The following is a 22,174-nucleotide window of genomic DNA, read 5'->3' as shown; positions in this document are numbered from 1 at the left end:
TTAGACAACAACTGTAATTGTTATGAAGGTACCATCCATCCCCTTTTTTTATTAACATTTTTTAAATATTTTTTATTTTTAAATAATTTTATACATTCACTTGTATCCCAGTTGTAGCCCTCTCCTTCTTTCCCTCATCTCCTTCCTGCCCCCTTCAGAGTCCACTGAGAGGGCCATCCCCTTTTTTATGAGACATTTTATTGGCCTTACCAAGTAGGAAGCTGGCTGGTCAGTGAACTCCAGGCATCGTCTTGTTTCTGCCTCTCCAGTGCTAGGCTTACAAGTGCATAACACCACTTATGCTACTATTCCTGCTACTCTTCCTCCTGCTACTGCTACTTTCTTCTCCTCCTCCTCCTCCTCCTCTACCTACTCCTCCTCCTCTTTCTCTTCTTTCTTCTTCCATTAGTTCTGGGAATCAAACTCAGATCCTTGACAGAAAAAAATTCAGACCTCTGACAGAAATATCTCTTCATCCTATTTTGTTTTGTTTTGAGACAGCGTCTCATACTGCCTCAGCTAGCTTTGAACTTTCTATGTACCTGAAGCTAGTTTTGAACTCCTGATCCTCCTAAGTGCTGAGATTACAGATGTGCATTCCCACACTCAACCAAGCTCTATTTTAGGTAGTGAAACTGAAGAAAACATGAATTACTATATTGTTCAAAGTCATTGAGCAGAACAACAAGGGGACCAAGACCTGGGATCTATATTTCACTGATAGATTTTTCTCCTAGATGCACATACACACTATACTTCTCATCATATCTCATCAAACAAAAAATTTCCTACAAGTATCAGGACCATCTGCTAGGGATAGCACTACTGAGACTCACTGCTTCAGGTAGCCAACTAGAATAAGTGGCACTCAGTGAGTAAAGAGACAGAAGAAGCCAGCAGAAGGAAAGTTAGAGTGGGAGGGGAGTGGTATGAGCGACAGTTGTTTGCTGGGTCTGGGAGAGAAATCTGAATTACTTCCTAGGAACAAAGTAAACTTTCTAAAGTTCCTCTTCAGGATGTCATTACATAGCATTAAATCATTCTACATTTGTTCACAGTGAAGATCTTCTGAGACAACGAGTGAATGATTTTTATATACATAAACATCAGTGATTGATAAGGAAATGCCCCCAAGCAAACAAAGTGAAAGGCCTTGACCTTGCTCAGATGCCATAAATAAATGATACTCCATCTGAGAGACCAGGAAATGGCACAGAGGCAGGGATGCTGCCCCATACTAACATAACCTATGTCCGTAACACATGCAATAAACTGTTAGAAAATAGTCGTAGCTCTGATGCTGGGGAGGTTTCTTGTGTTCAGTATTCCTGTGGCTTAAAGGTTAGCTGTGAGAGCAGCAGATAAACTTGGCAGATGGTGCTGGTTATCAATTAGAATGAAAGCACACAGTGACTCTCAGCCAAGACTGTCACAATGGTAAGGATCATTGTGAAAATTTTTAATGTCTGTGTGTAACCTGGTTTGATTCCAAAAAATAAAATGACCTTTATAGACAGATCAAATGGATTAGAGAGGGTGTGTAAATAGCTTAGTTATGATTTGCTGCTCAGCAGTTATAAATGCTCAGCATTTATAAGTCTGGATTTTTTTGTTTTTGTTTTTGTTTTGGTATCATCATTGGTATTCACATTGCAGGGCACATGTTATTTATTTCCATTGCTTTTAAGATTCAACTGAAATATATTTTGCTTTTTTCTCCTCAGTTCAAATTTCTTGAGAGGTAGATACAGGTAGCTCCCTCTTCTCATACAATGATCACATGAAGTCTGATGTGGACTCCCTTTAGAACAAGTCCTCTCTTGTTCACATCTATGGGATGGTCTCAATGTATGGGCTCCTTAAGGTGTTAGCAAGGAATGTTCTTTCCATTTTCTTTTTCACATTTCAGATTTTATTTTTTTCCCAAGGGATTGGGGTTCAGTTGGAAACTTTGAGCCCACAGTGCCTTCCGAAGTATAAGTTGTGATGTCATCCAGGCTTGTAAGCAACCAGAGGCTCAGCTTAGCTGGGAGACCAACTCCAGACTGCTTCCTCACAGAGAAGCTGACAGGCATCTGGGACTCAGGCTGGCTATGGGGCTCAGTTCCTCACTGTGGATTTCTCCATGGAAGTGGCTTACACCAACGCTGTTCTTTCCTTAGAGCTGGTGCTGAACAATAGACAACAGCAAAGAGTTCCCATTGTCCTTCTGGACTTAGTTTCAGAAATTCAAGCTTTTAATTCCTGCCATCTTCTATGTGTCAGGACCCATGGTGGGGGTCAGAAGGTTCATCTCATGTTCAAGTACAGGGAGAATGTGTTGCCCATTTTAGAGAGAGAGACAAATAACAGAATTATGACTCGTTATTTAACTCATCACCATCTTAGATTAAACCCAGGCATAAAGCTTCTGTGCAGTAGTGTGCCCTCCTTTCCTTTTCCCCACAGTATATGACTTCTGCGACACTGAGAAAAGTCAGTCCAGTGTGCCAACTTTCACCCTTCATGGGTGTTTTTCTCTCTTTTAGCCTTTAAGATCATTTAATAGTAGATGTATTCTATTACAGGTAAATAGACTATGCAGGTTTAAGCACCTCAAGGAAGTATAAGACAGGATAGGAAAACATTTTTATAGACATCACTATCTCCTGTAATCCTATTTCTGAGACATAACCAAGACAAAATCATTCTCTCAACACAAGAAGGTTAAACAAAGTCCATTGTCAAACTGACATAAGATTGAATTATGTCATTACCTACCATAACAAAAGCTGTAAAGCGGTGTATAAAAAAAAACTCCTTTTTTGCCATGAAAGCCAATATAATTATTTCTTTATTTAAAAAATAAATTAAGAAATCTTAACATCTGCAGAACAGTTCTAAACAAATATTTAATAAACCAGCAGACTGATTCCTACCTCATCAGTATATGGCATGCACCACTTAGCACCGAGGTGGAATATACTGTCTTAAATTGGATTTCAATGATTTCGCTTTTGTTAATTCTGTCTCACCAAGGAGACTATGTTCTCATCAAAGGCCAAGTAGAATGTATGCTTTATTTTCCCATACTGCATGGAATAGCATAGTTTTTTCATAAATCTTAAATGATGTATGGTGTTGATTGACAAACTTCATGACTGCTATTTCTCAATTACTCTAGTATCATGATAAGATTGGCAGCCCGTGTCATTGTAGTGTGTGTGTCTGAGACATCACGTTAATGAAACCTTACTACAGGTGAACGATGTGAGCATGATGTCTCAAGTTATTGTTTTAAAGGAGATTTAAAGTTGTTTAGCTCTGATAAACTACTTTCTGTGGGTTTTTGGGCATGAGGGTCTCAAAAAATAAATATATTAATGATGAAGTTAGTGTATTTCAAAATGCACTTTTTAAAAGTGGGCTAACCCATGGGTAGAGAAGGTACATGCATTGGCCTTTCCAATTCTTTGGTTTAAGATTTGGCATTTAGATTGACATTAAATTACTAGGTAAATAAAGCAAATTAGCTTGACTTTTCCAAAGTTCGTTAAAAAACACAATGAGACTCTTTTATACACAACATGTGTTTATCCAAAAAGGAGTCTTGTTGATTTTTAACAGGTTTTTATTTAAAAATTCTGCAGACTTATTCCAGTTCCCTGATATAGTTCTCTTCAATCCCAGGGGATAGGTTGGCTCAATTTTCTCATTAGTTACAAATGATATGAGTTCTTGATAATTTGTGCTGTAGATGATGTAAATGCATTTAAGAAAGGGTGTTGATGTTTTGGAGATGAATGGGACAGAGTGGCTTTGGCTCTGACATTCTTATGTACCTATGGGGGTCACAGTGTGAGTAACAAAAACCATGAGCAAAAAGGTGGGATTCCTGGTGCCTGACAGGACCCAAGTTCCCTTCTGCCATTCATGTACCTGTAGCTGTGAACAGGCAGCCTACAGTGCTACAGTAGGCTGGTGCATTTTAATGACTATGGACTGTGTCTCCTCCCTGCTCTTTCTCCTTTTGCTGCATCTCCCCTCACCCCATCTTTTCTTATTGTCCCCACACTTCAAGGTTTGATAGTGACTTCCAGCTCTTGTTAATGTATACGTTGCATCTCTATATAGCTTTTAATTCTAATACCCATCTTACTTTTGAAATTCCGTCTCTGTTAGATTCACTTTCCCAGAAAGGTGTAGAGTGGTTTGTATTTTCCTGGAAGAGTTCTCAAGTATAACAGCATAACGTCAATTCATAGCAGCTGCAACATTTTTAGTAGGGCTTGTTTACATCTAAAACAATCCCATATTTTCTACCCTTAGCCACTCTCACACAAAGTGTAGAGCCCCTATGATCTTAACTCATCCTGTGAACCAAACACAGAGAAACAGCAGAGCTCAGCAAAATGCATTGAACACTCAGCAAACCCACCGAGTGAGTCGCATTGCCTTCTTACAAGTGGCACCAAGTACCGTGTGCCTTTCAGGCATTGGCACACACAGCACATGAGGAACAGACTACTCTTGGAGCACATTGCCAGCATTTCCCAGGCAACAGACAAATAGAACACAGCTGAAGCCTTGCTTCACAGTCTCTGGCTTCTTGAAAGCCTTCCTCAGGCCTTGCATGTCTGCCCAGGCAGAAATCCCAGGAGTTTCTCTGAATGTCTTAGCTCAGGAAGAAGTGATTTGCTCTTTAGAGTCGCATGAGATTCCTGCCTGTGTTTGGGCTGGCCAAGGGTACAGCACTGAATAAAATATTCCAAGTTGAAGGCCAATGGGCCAAAGAAAATAGGAAACAGACAACAAAGGGCCATACGCAGGACAAGGGCTCGGTGTAAGAAAGAAAAATCCTTAAAGATTCAGCCCCTAGTCCTCCTTAGAGCAGAGGGCAGTGGGCAAGAGGAGACATGTGATAAACTCAAGGCTGATTGCTGATGGTCAACGGGACATGCAGACCGTCTGGCAGGCAGCTGGGAAAGCACAGCCGAAACAAGAACAAACAGGCTGCGGGCCCATCCCCGGATGGAGGCTGCAGAGCACTGGTTCTGCCTGGAAGCACACGTGCTGGCCCACCGTAGCTGAAATTTTGGTTCTCTTGTCGTTGAGCTTGACATGTCAATCATTTGCCCAGTAGTTCAACAATCTTTTTTGGAAATGTTATATTATGTTAAGTACACGGAACGCTTTTAATTTTGAGGTGGTGTTTCATACAGCTTAGGCTGCATCATGCTCCTTGAATTGATGACCCTCTTGCCTATAATCCCAAGTGCTATTATTACAGGCATGCAGGGAACTAGATTTTTAAAAACCAGTTTTACAAAATTTAAGAGTGGGGAGATTAGAGTTGATGCTTAAGGAAGTTGGACTGTTCATCACCCAGAGATCATTCTTGCTTGTTACACACATTTGGGTGTTGATTTCGGCACACATTCACTTACTTGTTGTCCCATATGTACTGGGCCACTTATTCATTGTGAGACTCTGATTTGGTCTGATGCAGGGGAGATAAATAAGGTGTGATGCCAACAGTCAAAAGACTCTTAGTTTGGATGGACATGAGGATAAGCAATATGATGAGGTCAGAGATAGCAAAGGCTATGGGGAAGCCATGAGAGCAGAAAAATTCATCCATTCATCCATTAGTTCACTCAACAAACATTTTTATTCATGTATCACATGGAAGGCACCAATAAAGCATTGGAATGTGACCAAAAAGTAAGAGGGCTAACTCTTGATCTCTTGGGCCCATTATGGCTCTGCCTGTTACAATAATGAAGAAGTGTTGAGTTGACTGTAAGAATAGCTAGTCATGTTGACACACAACACCTTTCATCCTGGTACTTGGAAGGTCGAGACATGCGGATCTTTGTGAGTTTGAAGCCAACCAATACTATATATTGAGACCCTGTCTCAGGAAAAGCAAGAAGAATAAATAGTTGTGGACACAGACAAGGGGAAGGGGTGTTTCAAGAGGAAGTATCTCCTGTGCTAAGAAGCTTATATGACCCCCATCTCATCACAAAATGGCCTTACTTGGGGCCTTACAGAATTTTTTTGCTATGGACTGTGACTGTGTTTTCTCTGTGAAGAATCTCGTTGTGCCTTAATCTGGGGGACTGAACTACCTCATGAGCAGCTGCAGACTCATGTTTTAGGATGCTTGATTTTCCTGCCTTTTAATCAGGTCTACAAGGCTTACAAAAGCATCTCTTGGTCTAACTTCAGGTGTATGTGTAAGCTGCACTTTGTTTGCACTCCTCACTAATTTATACATGGAGAGAGGGAGACAAAAAGAGAGAGAAAGAGAAAGAGAGAAAGAGAGAGAGAATGAGACCTACAGTCAAGTTCTGGTATGATGGACATTAATAATCTCCATTATGGGAATCATATGTGTACACACATTAACACATTAGGGTATACTTAGAGTATGGAATATACAATAACCTCAAGGACAAAAAAACCCTAACAATTCCCTGCCAATATGGACTTATATTTTTACAATTTTCATTTTTTTTAGAGACATTTCAATGGGCTGGATATTTTTGTGAGGTTCCCTATCAGTTCCTATTTCTTACATTGCAGAGAGCATAAAAATTATAGATTTTTTCTCCATAGATTTCCAAAGTCAAAACAACCAAATTTGCTACTTTTAACAACCCTTGCCTTTTTCTTTCTTATGAATAAGTCAGAAAGCTGGGGAGTTGTGCCTCAGGGTACTGTCCTAGAGCTCCCTTCAAGCTAATCTGTGTCTTCTGCTGAGAGCGAATCAAGATGCTCCTGCAGCATGAAGTCATGCGAAGTCTGACTCCCTGGTAAATTATAAAGAAGAACAGTTTAGTGTCAGTCCTCAGTGTTTTATTATGTTTAATTCCTTCATAATCAGAGGCTCCCTGTAGGGGATGTCACGTGACCCTGACAGAAGACAAGGGATTGTCACTAAATATAGAGATACATTTTAGGATGGAAGCATTGACAAGTAGGGACCTTTGTCATCTAAAAAGAACTAACTCCAATCAGCTTCTAAATTACTATGCAGTAGCAGGGGTTTGGATTTGAAGTGTCTCCAGAGGCTGATGGTTTCTGTGCTTGGTTATCACTTACAGTTTTGTTTTTGCAAAATGTGCCATTTTGGAAGACAGTAGAAGCAGTTGGGCTTCGGAGGTTATACCTACCCCAGTTCTGGCCAGCTCACTTCGCTTCCTGGCTCATCACAGTGCAGGCAGGGTCTACTACATACTGCAACTGTCATGAATTCTGCCATGCCTTTCCAACGTGAAGACCACAGCTCCTGAAACTGTGCTCCCTAAAAACCCTTTTCTATTTTTATGTGCTTCTGTCTGGTATTTTGGTCACTGTGACACAAAAGAAACTAACACACTTGTATAAAATGGTTTTCTGTCTGTCTGGCAGCTTGGTTAGGAGCTGAGCATGAAATGAAGACTTTTGGAGATAGTTGCATGCCTTTAAAAGTCAAGACGATAGGTTTACCTCGGGAAACCTTTACCTCCTTGTGGGCTTCTTAAAGGAGAGTCAGATCTCAACTGGATGTGTATAGATTCGGCCTGGTGTCCAGGGTGCTGGTAGAGTGCTGGCCTTTTATTGGGCTCACTTAGACTGCCAAGGTCATGGGCAGTAGGAATAGGTGTTGGGAAGTGCTGCAGCAGTTGGCCCATTGGATGACTGCTACCCAGAAAGGAGAGATTTTTATGTCAGAGATGCCATAATTATAGAATTACATAGTGTAGCCAGACTGCATAACCAATCATTGTATATGCATTATTTAAAAACTGTTCTTCACTAGCTACTTTCATGCTTACTCATTATTTCCAGAACAAATACTATACCAACACCTTTCCTTTTAAAACTTAGAAGCTAAGAGGTTAAAACATTTCCGGCTGTCAGAATTCTTGATTGTTACAACTTTGAATTTGTCTAACGTAGATATGTATTACATTTATGCTAAGGAAAAAGTTATTGTAATTTGAACTTGTAAATCCTTTATAGTACCACCACTTGCTATGTTTCCTGTTCTAGTTTACTGACATTTTCCTCCAGTCTCAGTCAATTAGACAGTATTTCTCAGTAAGTGTTAAAGAGAGATGCTGTTTTGCACTCCAATCTTTCAAAGCATGTTGCACCTGAATGCTGTGTAGCTGAGGCACTGAGTCATGTGAACTATGGGACCTGCTTCTAATGTCATGTCATTTTGTCTTCGTTTGGGGTCTGGGACATCTAAAGGTGATGTTACCCATTCAGTATTCTTGTTATAGAATGACTAGAAAGTGATGTGTCAGTGTATATTGATTAGAAAACTGTGCAGTTTATCTGGAAAACTGAAATTTGAGCCAGGTGTGATAGTGTACACATTTAACCGCAGCACTGAAGAGGCAGAGGCAAGCTGATCTCTGTGAGTTCATGGCCACTCTAATCTACAGAGTGAGTTCCAGGCCAGTCAGGGCTACATAGTGAGAGCATGTTTCCAAAAATACCGTAAATTACTCAGAATAAGAGATCTGCCCAGTGGAAAAGAAACTCAAATAGGTTTAGATTTTTATGGGTCTGAATCAGCCAAATCAAACACAGGCTTTGCTGTAGCTTCCAACTTCATAATGGAAAGTCATGCTCTTCAGAACTTTGTTGTTTAATTATAATTCATGCCTTTTGCAGATATCTTACGGGATGGACCCAAAGGAAAATGTTAGACATGACCGCTTGTTATTCCTATTGTGCTGCTTGTAGATTGCCAACTGCACACAGAGTGGTCTTGCGTGTGCGAAGACAGGCCCGTTTCGGGCAGGCCAAGCTACTTCAGTAGGAAGGAGAAAGAACAATAGAGCAAATATGACTATAATGCAGATCTTCTGTGATGTGATTTTATATCAGCTCATGTCAGACGCTAACCTGAAATCCTCTGATACCCATAACCCTAAACCATCTTCATTGTTCTCACCAGAAAAACGCTTTTGTAAGACACAAAAATTGAGATAACTTAACTCTGAAGAGAACTTCTTTCCCCCACCTTTTCTTTTGAAACAGGTCTAACTGGTGTCAAAGGAGAGAAAGGTAATCCAGGCATTGGAACTCAAGGCCCAAGAGGTCCCCCTGGGCCAGCAGGTAAATCTTTTTACCTAATGGAAATTAGAGGATACAGATCTTTCTGATCACTTCATAGGTCAAGAAAATAGCCATATTCATTCTTGTGTCAACTGGAATGACTATATTTCTCATTAATTTTATTACAATCCATCCATTAGGTCAGCCTAAAGAGTTATATAGCACATTTGGGTTCATTTTGATTGAATGAGTTAAACGAGGCTATAGGAACAGAGGAATTCCAAGTGCTTGGTGACACAATGAGGCCTTACTTCACACATGCATATGTTCACATGTGTGAAGTGAATACTCCCCCATGTTGAACTACGTGATGTCCATCATGAGTTATGCATCCTCCCAGAAAGAGGTGAAGAAAACCCACCAATCTTAGCTCCCTCAATCTGGTGATGTCTTATATCCATTCATAATCCTCTGGCTGGAACTAGTCACACAGCCTCAGATGAACTGTAAGGGAGGCATGAAATCTTGAGAAACACAAGGGAATTTGAAGAACATTGGTAATTCCTGCTGCGGTTGCCTTGCCAAATGAGCTGTGTGGAAGTTTGGGGTTTTGAGTACAATATCATGTTTTTCAAATTGTCTCCAGATGAGTGGAGCTGTCACTGCAAATATGAGCTTGTGTCCTGTTGTATTTACAACCCTAGCCTTAGCCTTGTTGAGTCAAATGCTTACAGATTTTTCTTTCCAACGTAACAGTGGCTTTAGAACACAGCTCTAAGCAATAGCCAAAAATCAACAGGTCCATTTTTTGTTGTAAGTACTTCTTCTAGTAGAAGTGAGGAACTGGTGCCATGAGTCTCACAGGTTGGGTGGTTGGTGACCAACTGAAACTGATCGTATGCGTAGACTTCTCCTTATCCAAGCAACAAGGGGTACTAGTATTTATATCTCATTTAAATGCTGGTTGAGTGTGATTTTAATTTTTTATGGTTCGAATATTTCATATATACACAGTTTGTTTTGATTAAAACCATCTCCATTTCCTCCCAGATTCCTGCCCTATCTGCCCTCCTATATAATACTTTTCCCTTCCAATGTGTGTGCTCTTTACAAAAAAAAAGAGCCAGAGTCCACTTAATGCTGCCTATGTGTGCACAGATACAGGGAAATGTACTAGAGTGTGGGGAGCCTCTCAGGGCCCACTTCCTGAAGCAAGCAAGCAAACAGACAAACAAACAAACAGAACAAAACCTGACTTCTCCTTGCCCAGCAGCCATCAGTTGCCAATGACTCTTCAACTAGGATGGGATGTCAGGAGCCCCTTTCTCTATGTTGTTGAGGGTTTTTATTTCTATTTGAAGAAGGGCTTTTAAACTAAGAAAAGCCAGGCCTAGAATTCAATAGGCATGTAAAACAAAAACACTAACCCAACAAATTTCTTGAATTAAAAAAAAAAAAATTTAACCACCCCTTATTTCCTTTCAAAGCTCTTAATTGGTGGAAGATGGCCTAAAGAAATTTAGGCTAATGTACTGGGTCCAATTTTAAACTACTTTCCATTTGTCCTTCCTAGGACAAAGTATTTTAGATCTAGCCTAATTTAATTAGCTGAAACCATACGCCAGTACTAATTTACACAACAATTTTAGCTTCTTGAGATTGTGACATGAATGTATTTGTACGAGTGTACATGTGCGCATGTCTACACATTGTATTCATGAGGAGCCGTGTTGGAAAACAAGCGCTCCATTGAGAAAATGAGGTTTTTGAGAATGGCCTACTCCTTTCTCTTTAATGCTCAAGAGGACATAGAGAAAAATACAATTTGCTCCCTAATTCTGGATCTGATTACAAGCATTATGTTTGAGGAGAACATGTGATTATTGTATGATCCTTTGCCCAGGGACTCTAATTCAGAGGAAAAAATACCAAAACAAAACAAAACAAAAAAAACTAAAACCAAAAACAAAACAGTGAGTAGGTGGCTGAATCCTCTAATTATTAAGGCATACAAGGTTGCTTGTTTTAAAATTCATTTACTTCATGGTGGTCTCAAAGGCCACTTTATTGCTGTAAATGACAAATTCTTCATCTTGGGTTGCTTCACAGGACCTTCAGGGGAAAGTCGTCCTGGCAGCCCTGGACCACCTGGCTCTCCTGGACCAAGGGGACCCCCAGGCCACTTGGGAGTACCTGGACCACAGGGTCCTTCTGGCCAGCCTGGATATTGCGACCCCTCATCATGTTCTGCTTACGGTGTTGGAGGTAAGCACCAGTCTCTTGTGGGCTGTGCACAGTTATTCAGTGGTTACTAACCTGTGGAGGGGTTGAAAATCCAACAGCTAGGAGAGGACAGCAGAGCCTGGACTCCTCACTTCCTTATACTCTGTAGAGTGCAAATTAATGTATAGTCTCCTCAAATCCCTTAGGAGATACTCAAAACACCACATCCAAATTTCCTTTGCTTCCAAATGTTGATTCTTGGACTGGGGATATAGAATAGTGGTAGAACCTTTGGCAAATGGTGACCCATATAGACTTAGCCTCCTACAGGCTCATTTATCACATGATTGAACATCTTAGTATCCTCTATACTGTTCCCATCATGGTGTGCCCACAACATCCTGTGAAATTTCGCTCTTAGCTCCAGATCTTCCCCATAGTAAGCAAGACCCCCCAAGATTCTTTTAACTGACTTCCTGTCCACCACGTGACAAGGAAGGTCTTAAGAATAAAAGTAGCTGTGCTGTCTTTGATTTGTTGCTAAGGGATAGGCTGAGATTCTGGGAGAGGTTCAGAGGCAGCTATAGGTCACTGAACAGATTAGTCAGTAAATGGGAACTTTTCCTCTTTAAGAGAAAGTTAACCTTAAAGTTGCCAGAGATATTGGTTGAAGTTTTGTTGATGTGTTTTTCTGTTCATCTCTTCCCTCCCTGTCCTCTCTGATCTTTCCCCTTTCCCTTAAGATCTTATCCCATATAATGATTACCAGCACTGAAGGGCCGCTCTTGCACTTTGGTTGAGCTGGCCTGGGCATCTGGCTATGGATACAGAACTGGTTCACTAAACTCCTGCCCCTAACCTTGGTCACCTGTTTCCTGCCTCACCTGCTTCCCCACCTCTCACTTTCAAAACCCCGCCTACCCTGCTCCAAATAGAGTGATAATATCAAAACACAAAAAAGTAACATGTCAACTGTAATAGAAACTGACTTCCAGCGTTAGTCTGAATTGGAGGTCTGTGACTGTGTACCGAGACTTTGTCCCAAACTCCTCTATAAGGAGGCACTGTAATGTTACTTGACTGTGAGTCTCCCTTTCCTATCCCACCCAAGATGATGAGTACCTTCCGCCCTGGCTCCTTTGCTCTGCCTCCTTTTCTCGACTACCCCATTTCCACCCTCCCCTGGTGATGGACTCCTAACAAGAGATTGGGTTTTTAATTTTACGTTTTCTTTTATGATTCTACTGCATTTCAGGGTCTCTTTTGTAAATAAAACATAAAATATTTAAGCAATTGGCCACAATTCTAGTTTTCTAACATGTTTTTAAGTGTATTTCCTCCTTTTACTAACTATGAAGCCTCATGAGGAAGCAGCATGGTGGGCTGGGCAGCAACTGTTTTTTCCTCACACAGGGCACCTCTGTGGTTTACTGACCAAATCTGTGTCCCTAAGGACCCAGATAGGGGAGAGTATCCATTTATGTTTCCTGGGTCCCATCAGGCCCCCACCCCCACTTTTCCTCTTCAGTGTCCCATCCAGATCAACCTGAGTTCACACCGGTCCAGGACGAGCAGGAGGCCATGGATCTGTGGAGCTCGGGGATCTGACAGCCTCAGGAGACATTAGAAGAGCAGTTGGCAGGCCCTCTTCTGGAGCTTTACTTCCCAAATGTTGTCATGTGGTTTGTACACGACTTTGCAGGGGAGGGCAGGGCTCATATCATCAGCGTGTATTTCCTCTGTAGATGACAGTAATATTATTATTTTTTAAAAGTTGTATTTTTGAAACCATCCCTTTCTGTTACACTGTTCCCTTGCTGTTTTAATTGAACACCAGATAATTTGGCCTTCTCCCAAAGAAGAGTGCTGAGAAAGATACACTGAACACCAGAATCTCTTCTCTGTTAGATCATTTCCAGTTCTGAAATAAGTAAGATGTGGTTACATCAGAGGGAATTGGGGCCCCAGCAGCAGAAGGGTGAATTCAGAGATTCAACGGATTATGCCATTTACCCCATGCCCATGGCAATGACCTTGCTGATAATTAAAATAATTCCATCATTGAGGAAACTACCTCTTTCTTTTTAAAACTAATCTGTCCAATTCTTAGATCATTCAGTAACTGGTTTCACGGGTATTCAGAAATGAGAGCTAGAATATAGCCTTTCTGGATTTGATAATAAAAACAAACATAGGTTTTGTTTTCCAGTAGTTTTGATTCATATAAGACAATGACTGCCTACCAGCTCTAACGCAAAAGTGACCCGTTTTTTGATGAATCATTTGTCCAGGAGTATGTTTCAGGGCTTGCCTCTCCTTGACTACAGTGATTGCTTTGTAAATGTGGATATGTTTTTGGAGACTTGTTTTTATTCTTTTTTTTATAAGCAAATAAAAACTTAAAACAATATATGTGGATTCTTTTTTGTTTTTTTTTTTACTGTATTTCTGAATGTCACCTTCAACTTTTGTGGTCTTCCTTGAATGTTTACTGAAAAGGAACAGCTATGGTCCTGTAGGTTAGCATTCTAACTCTTACTCCATCCTTTTATCCTCAGTGGAGTAGAGAGCTTACCAGAAGTAATGGACTTCACACAAATAACCTGGCATCATTTTAATATCATTTATTGCTGCTTAGTGCCCCCCTCCCCCAGAAGCCAGGCCACACTGGACAAGGCTGGAGAGGAGGGAACCTTAGCTAGGGTGGATGAGTGTAATCCAGGATATTGGTCTGGGCAGTGAGTGTGCAAAGAACACATGCCCAGGAACAGCTTTGGAGATCTGGTTCAGTTTATGAGGGGAGAGGTATTTATGTCCCTGGGGAAGTGGGCAGGGTCTTTGGGGCAAGGTTTGTGTGGTTGATCGTGTACAAATGGCCAGGACAGGAATGTAAGAAGGTATTTCATCTGCATACTCAGGAGCCAGGGGATTTGGGAGAAACATTATAAGGTCAAACAGGAGTACATCCTGATAACTGTCAAGACAATAAATTCTTACTAGGGCTGATGGTGGGGCAGCCAGTTTATGGTGCCAGGTTGAGAGAGGGAAGGAAGCCAACTCTTACTGTTCTCATCTGAGGTAGACAGGGTTGAAGTTCTCCTTGGCCCCCGCTGTAATCCTGGACAATTATGGTTCCACAATTTATAATTTATCAGGCAGAAAAAGCAACATAAATGTACCAATTCTGCTCAACAATACAGTGGTTAACCAAAGAACTCTGTCTGGTCATACTAAGACATTTATGAAAACTTTTAAAGAAGTGGTTCTTAACCTTCATAAGTGTGGAACCCTTTAATACAGTTCATGTTGTGGTAACCCCTGGCCATAAAATTATTTTTGTTACTACTTTGTTACTGTAATTTTGCTACTGTTATGAATCATAATGTAAACATCTATGTTTTCACATGGTCTTGGGTGACCCCTATAAAAGGGTCAGGTAAACCCCAAAGAGCTCACAGTCCACAGGTTAAGAGCCTTTGCTCTAGATGTAACGAAGAAATTTAATTGAATCCCATATACTCTAGCCCTAAACTAGAACTTCTCTCTTTTTCTTTCAAAGGAAAATATAAGTATTAAAAAATAGTTGAGTTCTATTATTTTTGCTGGTCCTATTTGTCCTATTCTATTCGCTGGTTGAAATTAAAAGGGTAAGAAAACCATGTGTTTCTGTGAGCTCCCACCTCTGTTAATTGCTGCCTCTGTTAACAACCATTTTGAGAGAGTTGGATGGCTTCATTTATAACTAAATTTAGGTTCCATCTGGATCGGGGAAAGGCTCATGAGAAGCAGAGTGTCTGTTGAGTCACAACATTTTCTTACCCTTCATCCTCCTGAGGATGTCATTATTGTCCTTGGTTTCTGTCACTACGACAGAGACGGAATCCTGATTACAAAGGATTTAACCAGCAGAGTTTATGTGTGTGCCTTTGAGAACCCAGGCAAATAGCTTTCTGGTTGTAATGAACGAAGTCAGCAAGTAGCCTGTATTCATCCTTGAAGTCCCAGCTGAAACTTACCATAGAAACCCAGGACCAGTGAGGAAGAGGAACGCTCGATAGCACTAGGCACATCCCCCGGGAGCACTCTTCCTACTTAAGTAACTTGGGAAGGTGAGACATTGCTACATAATGGTCTTCTCTCAGTCTGGGACATTTAATGTCGACTGTGAAGATGGAGAGCCTGCATGTTTTAGATGAGTTAGGTGAGAACAAATGGACTAATACTGAATCACTTCAAAACCTCTAATCCATTCACACCAGTCTTTCGCCTTGCACAAAAATATCCTGGCTTTGATTTTGTCTGGTGAGTTGAATATGTTTACTTAAGCAACAGTAAGGTCTCATTTGTTTAGCATGCGTCATCATTGGGACTCAGTGTATTGTTTTTTTTTTTTAATTGAGCGAAATGCACAGAATAAAAGGTGCAATTCAGATTCTGCATGTGTATGTGTGTTTATAATACACTGCCTGTAATACAAGATGACTCTCGGGCATTTTCACTGACTCGGTTATCTTGGCAGGAATGTACTTTTCTCTTTAGAGGTGCAGGCCATTTTCTGAAAGTAATGGGCCATCCCATCATGAGAAAAAAAGATTACTTCTTAGAATTCTCATCACATTTGTTAGAATCATTTTTTTGAGAACAGTCATTTTGGAAATATATATATATATATATATATATATATATATATATGTATATTTTATCTCAGAAAGACTCTAACTCCAGGGTGACTGTGTTCCCTTTCTTTTTTGCCTTTTCTTTCTGGCTTCATCTTTCCATGCTTAACAGTGCTGTTTTAGGTCTGAGGATGAAAACAAGAAAGTTGTGAACTACATCATCATGGACCTTCCTTTCCTTCCATATGGAGAACAATTAAAAAAAAAGCATGAACCGAGCAGTAAATGAATTAAAACTTGTGATAAGTGACATGGAGACAGAAAAAGTGCTGGGATAGGAGTAAGAAAAGGAGTATTACAGGAGCAAATGCTTTTAATTGGGTGGACATACAACGATTCAGACAAATAAGTGGAGAAACAGAGATAAGTAGAATGCTGGAGAAGCACGGAAGCCCCATGTTTAGTGTTATCTGTCAGGAAGCTGCTTATCATGCAAGAGGAGGCGAGTTGATAGGAGAGTGGATGGAAGAGGGAACACGATAAGCCTGGAAAGCAAAGCATGCAATTAGCGACTTAGATTTTAATTTTAATTCCACTAGAATCAATCAAGACATTGTCAAAGGAGACACCAAATGATCTAGTGTGTTTTAAGTTAATGTAGAGCACACAGCTTTTCCATTGGCCACATCTCTGGACTTTTGTTCTGAAGCTGTCAGTAAACACCTACCCCCAAAACACTGTATGCATTGTGAAGTTGTTAAATTGGGTTGGACACAAAAAAATTAGTAAGTAACCCAACACACACACCATGACCCTTCAAATCTGGGCATTCTGCCAGAGATAATATGCTACCAGGGTTTTTTGTAGTGATAAATCTCAATGGCAAAGAAGGAGAGAAGAGTGGGAACTTGAAATGACAAATGGTTTTTCCTTGCACACACACACACACACACATCTTGATCTAGGATTCTTCTCTGCTTCTCTGAGACATTTTTAGTCTCAATACGCACATCTACAATTGTCGTGGCAGTAGGCAAATGACATTTAGACTCTTCTTTCTAAACTTCTGTCAGAAGTGACACACATTGTTTCTACTCATGTCATGACTTAACACAATCAGGAGATAATTTTTCAACAGTGGGAGAAGTACAGACTCAGGATGGTTGGCAAGATATGCTAAAAGCTGCCACTTTTCAACTGTAGCATACTTGAACCTCATGGAAACCCAAATGCTAGTTCACAGACATCTTGATTTTCCCAATGAAGATACAGAGCATAGAAAAACTTATGTAATCACCCAAAGGCCCACAGCTACAACCGAAGTCTAGGCACCACTTGGCATTGTGGGTTGGTAATTCTTAAAATTGCAAAACAGAGTGGAAGTGGAACTCAGTAATGTGAAGCTTCCAAGACTATGGAAAATTCCCAAGGATTTCGTTTCAGGTGTTTGAGTTGCAAACTGACATATGCCCACCCCCAAAAACAACAACAACAACAACAACAACAACACACACACACCACACCACACCACTCCACGCCCAACCACATGTATCACAGTCAAAAACCACAGGCAGTCAGTAGATAAGCATTTGAGACATACCAGTTTGAAGTCGTCCTATGTTGAAGGATGGATTGGAGCAGATCAGAGCAACTGAGAAATCGGTACCTTAAACATTGTAGTGGCCACTGACTGACAGCAGAGGGCCATGTAAGTCGGTGGAATCAGTGGGCCACTAACCAGCATGAGTGGAGATGAAGAAAGTCACTGTAGGCCGGGATGGGCGCGAACAACAGAGTCAGTGAAAAAGCTTTGTGTGGCTGAGGATTAAAGACTTGAAGCAGAGAGACTGAAGAGTTCGTGTTAGGACATCCATTTGACTCGTCAGGTGTTAGGGAGGCACGTTGAAGCTTGGCACACAAATCAAGACCAGAGATAAACAATTATGCAGGCTCAAAGCTGTGTGGTGAGGTGGGAAGAAAACACATGTTCACTCAGGGAATTTCTCACTTTCGTTTTTGCTGACACAAATTATCTGACTTGGTTATTTGTTTTTGCTTATATTGAAATGCACCTCGCAACCAAGGATTTGGCAATTCATAGCCACAGTTAAATAATTATTGCAAAACACATCACACATGACGCCTTGCATTAGGAAGCCCTCTGCCTCACCCTGGGGTTAAATGACACCATAGACTTGCTCTCGACCTCCACCTGAGGCTCTTTTCCTTATATTCTGCCTACTCTGGATCCTCCCTTGGTATTCACAGTGACAGATCCCCATTTCCTAGGCAACTCTTAGCACCTGATCTCCTACATAGTGTACAATCTTTAATGCACCTCAGATGGTTTGTCACCTGAAAATAGCTCCATAAATTTCTGTGGGATATTTCTTAGAAGCATCACATTTTAGGGGTACATTCATCCATAATATGAGCCAGAATCCACCTTTGGCTTGTAACTGGAAAATTTTTCTTTAGCAGTAAGGCAGAAAATATAGGAGACAGGAAATGAAAAACCAGCTTCTATAACAGCTTGTAAATTCAGGTTTTTCAAACGTTTCAGGATGTGAGGGAAATATTTAATATTTAAAATTTAAATATTACCTTTACTTTACCTTTACTTACTTTACCTTTATTCATTCGTATGCACATGTATTCATTTCTTCATGCATGCAAATTCCAGCCATCAGACTTTTAATGAATATCTGCCATTTGCTGAGCTATGTTGGGGTGCTAGTGAACAAGAGAAGAATGATGCCGTAGGAACTTGTTGATTTGCTGTTCTGAGGGAAACAGGGAAGAGACCTTGGACCAGATCCTGTATGGTGTTCTATTCCATGTTAAAAATGCTCAGATTTTTACCTAAAGGCAACAAGATTTCTGTCAGTGAATGGTTTTAAGCTAAGGAGTTAACTGACTGATTGGAACTATTATTTTGAAGAAGTTTTGAGGGAAGTATAAGATAGACTCGGGTGAGCAGGAACATTCTGTGAGGAACCCCCATACTAACTTAGATGCTGGGTACATTGCAGTAAGTTAGTGTCTACATGTCAAAGTAAGCATTCCCTTCATAGAAAGTGTTAGAATCTATTTGCATTTTTCTACATGTAGACATCCAATTAGACCAGCACCATTTGTTGAAGATGGTGTCTTTTTTCCATTGTATGGTTTTGGCATCTTTGTCAAAAATCAGGTGTCCATAAGTGTGTCGATTTATTTCAGGGTCTTCTATTCGATTCCAATGATCCCTGCACAGATGTAACCCATGGCAGTTCAGTATCCAAGTGGGTTCCATAATAATAGGAACAGGGACTGTCTCTGACATGAATTGATTGGCCTGCTCTTTAATTACCTTCCCCTGAGGGGGGAGCAGCATTACCAGGCCACAGAAGAAGACAATGCAGCCACTCCTGATGATGACTAGGATCAGAAGGAAGGAAAAAAAGACCTCCCCTATCAGTGGACTTGGGGAGGGGCATGCTTGCAGAGGGGAGAGGAAGGGAGGGATTGGGACTGGAAGAGGGAGGGAACCACAGGGGGATACAAAGTGAATAAAGTGTAATTAATAAAGATTTTTTTTTTAAAAAAAGTGTTAGAATACAGGAAAGAAGGAGCACATTTGAATCTGCACAGAAACAACAAGAGGCAAAGCAGGGAATTTAATTTTGATTGATTTAGTTCTATAGTTTATGAGCCCTTCCCCTCATATACTGTGCTGCCCCCTACTGAATTTCAGTGATAAGGGAGTGGACATCAGCAGTGAAAGGGAAGAGCAGCCATAAGAGGAAATGGCTGCTCTGTGGACAGTCTAAAGAGGATTACAGGTAGAATGTGATGCCTGATGAGATATGGGGGAGAGACATGCAAAAAGCAGCCATGGATTCAGGATTTCAAGATGGAGAAATTGGCAGTTTCAGAGAAATGCAATTTTAAAAAGAGACAGAAATATAAGGAATCAGAGGAATCTATTCAAACCCTGAGGTTCCTGATTTTTCAGAGGAAGCACTTTATTGTTAGCAGAGAGTGAAGTGGGTGGACTGGATGGTTGGATGACTCATTTAGGTTACCACAGCCAGTCCAGGCTTAATCTCTTGGGGCCTGTCCTCATCAAGAAGTGACATTAAAATGAAGAGAGGAGGTTTCCACGGTATAACCAAAATATTTGGTTTAAGAAAGCGTAGCTGTTGATTCACAGCTGTTGTCTGGTGTGGCATGGGAAACATGAAGGGAAGAAAGGGTTCAGACTCAGTTTAGAGAATTGCTGTCCGTTTTAGGACATCTTGAGCAAAACTAACTAAATGACTGTACTTCTAATGATTTTAGATTATGACTGGATAATTCCAATATATATATATTGGAATATATATGTATATTATATGTATATATTATTCTTTTCACCCATCCATATTGACAAACAGAGATTTTAAAAACCGCCAAATGTTCATCCTTGCTTATGTCTTAAGTGGCTGTGTGTTTGGGACCATGAAGGAAATACTTCTTTTTAAACATGCTTTATGTGTTTTATTTAGTTATTTCTGTATTGTTTGAAATATATTTTACAACAGGTTTGTGCTCTTAGAACCTTAAGGCATTATTGAAAAAAAAATTCACAAAAGATTTCAGAATACAAGCCAACTTCACAAAAGAATGTATTCTTTTTAATATTCTCATTATAATACAGACTAGGTGAAGAAAAAAAAATGACACATTGATATTTAGAATATCAGTGGACAGCAATATCTTCAAGCATCTAAAGAGGCAGCAGGCTCAGTAGTCTCCCAGAACTGGAAATGCTCACTAATGTACTGATGGCTTGATCTTTCTCTATATTTTATTGTGTAATAAAAAACATATGGTAGTATGAATAAGTGTGTTTTGGTGTTCTTGTTAATTTGTTTTTTTTTCTTGTTGATTAAAAAATATCCATGACTAGTATAGTAAAAGTGAATGGTTATTCACCGAATTTAAAAGAAGTTTTATAATAAAATCTATACAATAAAAAATATTTGAAGGTCTATAATAAACACTGAATTGTTTTTGAATAGTACAAATAACAAGTAAGGCAGAAATAGAAGTATAAATAGTAAGCATATTTGTCTTCAGTTTTCAGCAGTCAACTGGCCCCAATTCAGTGAATTTTAATAAGATTATATCCTGATTATATTCTATTTTTTTCATAGAGGAAATGAGTTTATTTATAGTTTAGCAAAAATTAGGAGACAAATATTCTCTAGTTTATCTCCTTGCCTGTAGCAGTCTAATAGTTATTAAATTAATTTATTTTTTTATTAATTACAATTTATTCATTTTGTATCCCAGCTGTAGCCCCCCTCCCTCATCCCCTCCCATTCCTACCCTTCCGCCCTCTTCTCCTCCTATGCCCTCCCCAGTCCACTGATAGGGAAGGTCCTCCTTCCCTTCCATCTGACCCTAGCTTATCAGGTCTCATCAGGAATGGCTGCATTGTCTTCCTCCATGGCCTGGTAAGGCTGTTCTCCTCTCAGGGGGAGGTGATCAGAGAGCCAGCCACTGAGTTCATGTCAGAGACAGCCCCTGTTCCCCTTACTAGAGAACCCACTTGAACACTGATCTGCATGGGCTACATCTGTGCAGTGGTTCTAAGGTTATCTCCATGTATATCTCCTTGGATGTTGGTATAATTTTCTTTTGGAATGTATATACCTTACCCTTGTTCATTCAAATGCTGATTTCTCTCCCCCACTCTCTGGTTTCAATCTGAACATTGCATTGTAATACTTATTTTAAGCATCACCTGTCTCAACTTTGTGTAAACATGCCAAAATAAAGCAACCAGCCACAATGTTGAGCAATGGAAAGAAAGCAGGAGGAGAGGGAGGAGCCAGAGGACAGGAAGATGTGGGAGGCAGAGGAGGAGAGAAGGGCAGGATGGAGCTGGGAGAACAGAGCTGGAAGGAGGTCTTGGAACAATGTGGAGAGATGAACTGGACCTAATATATCACTAAAAGCAAGTATAATGTGGGAAATCTGTATGGTAGAAACTACATGGGCTTAGAGGTTTAGGATGAAGTAACTAATGCCCAGCATTGTGTTTTAGGTTAACTAAATAAATCATAGTCTCTGTGTGATGATTTGATTATACAGCTGTTTAGGATTAACCACAGCTTAATAAAGGATAAACCAATAGTAAATATTAATCATAGCCTACAACAGTTGGAGTATCCATCTCAGAAAAGACCCCTGGGTCCAGATATTTTGGTTCTGTTGCTCTTGTTGTGGAGCTCCTGTCCCCTCCAGTTCTTTCTGTCTTCCCC

General features: G+C 40.3%; 1 protein-coding gene across 4 annotated transcripts in view; it reads left to right on the top strand.

Annotated features, from left to right (window-relative positions):
* Col14a1 (collagen type XIV alpha 1 chain) overlaps nt 1-13,675 on the top strand; it is a 216,034-nt gene extending 202,359 nt beyond the window's left edge. For 3 of the 4 annotated variants that reach the window (XM_021650061.2, XM_021650060.2, XM_060389409.1), the window contains exons 46-48: nt 9,025-9,102; nt 11,152-11,307; nt 12,794-13,675. In XM_021650061.2, the coding sequence (XP_021505736.1) occupies nt 9,025-9,102; nt 11,152-11,307; nt 12,794-12,873 (314 nt within the window). In that variant the 3' untranslated portion in view covers nt 12,874-13,675. Of the gene's footprint in view, nt 1-9,024; nt 9,103-11,151; nt 11,308-12,008 lie in introns of all 4 variants that reach the window. The other variant, XM_021650062.2, reaches the window with a different exon arrangement.
* Nucleotides 13,676-22,174: the final 8,499 nt, after the last annotated feature.

The sequence above is a fragment of the Meriones unguiculatus genome, chromosome 8, assembly GCF_030254825.1.
Source record: "Meriones unguiculatus strain TT.TT164.6M chromosome 8, Bangor_MerUng_6.1, whole genome shotgun sequence".
NCBI classification, from domain to species: domain Eukaryota; kingdom Metazoa; phylum Chordata; class Mammalia; order Rodentia; family Muridae; genus Meriones; species Meriones unguiculatus.
The sequence above is the reverse complement of the archived record's forward strand: the minus strand, read 5'-3'. Positions and strand labels throughout refer to the sequence as shown.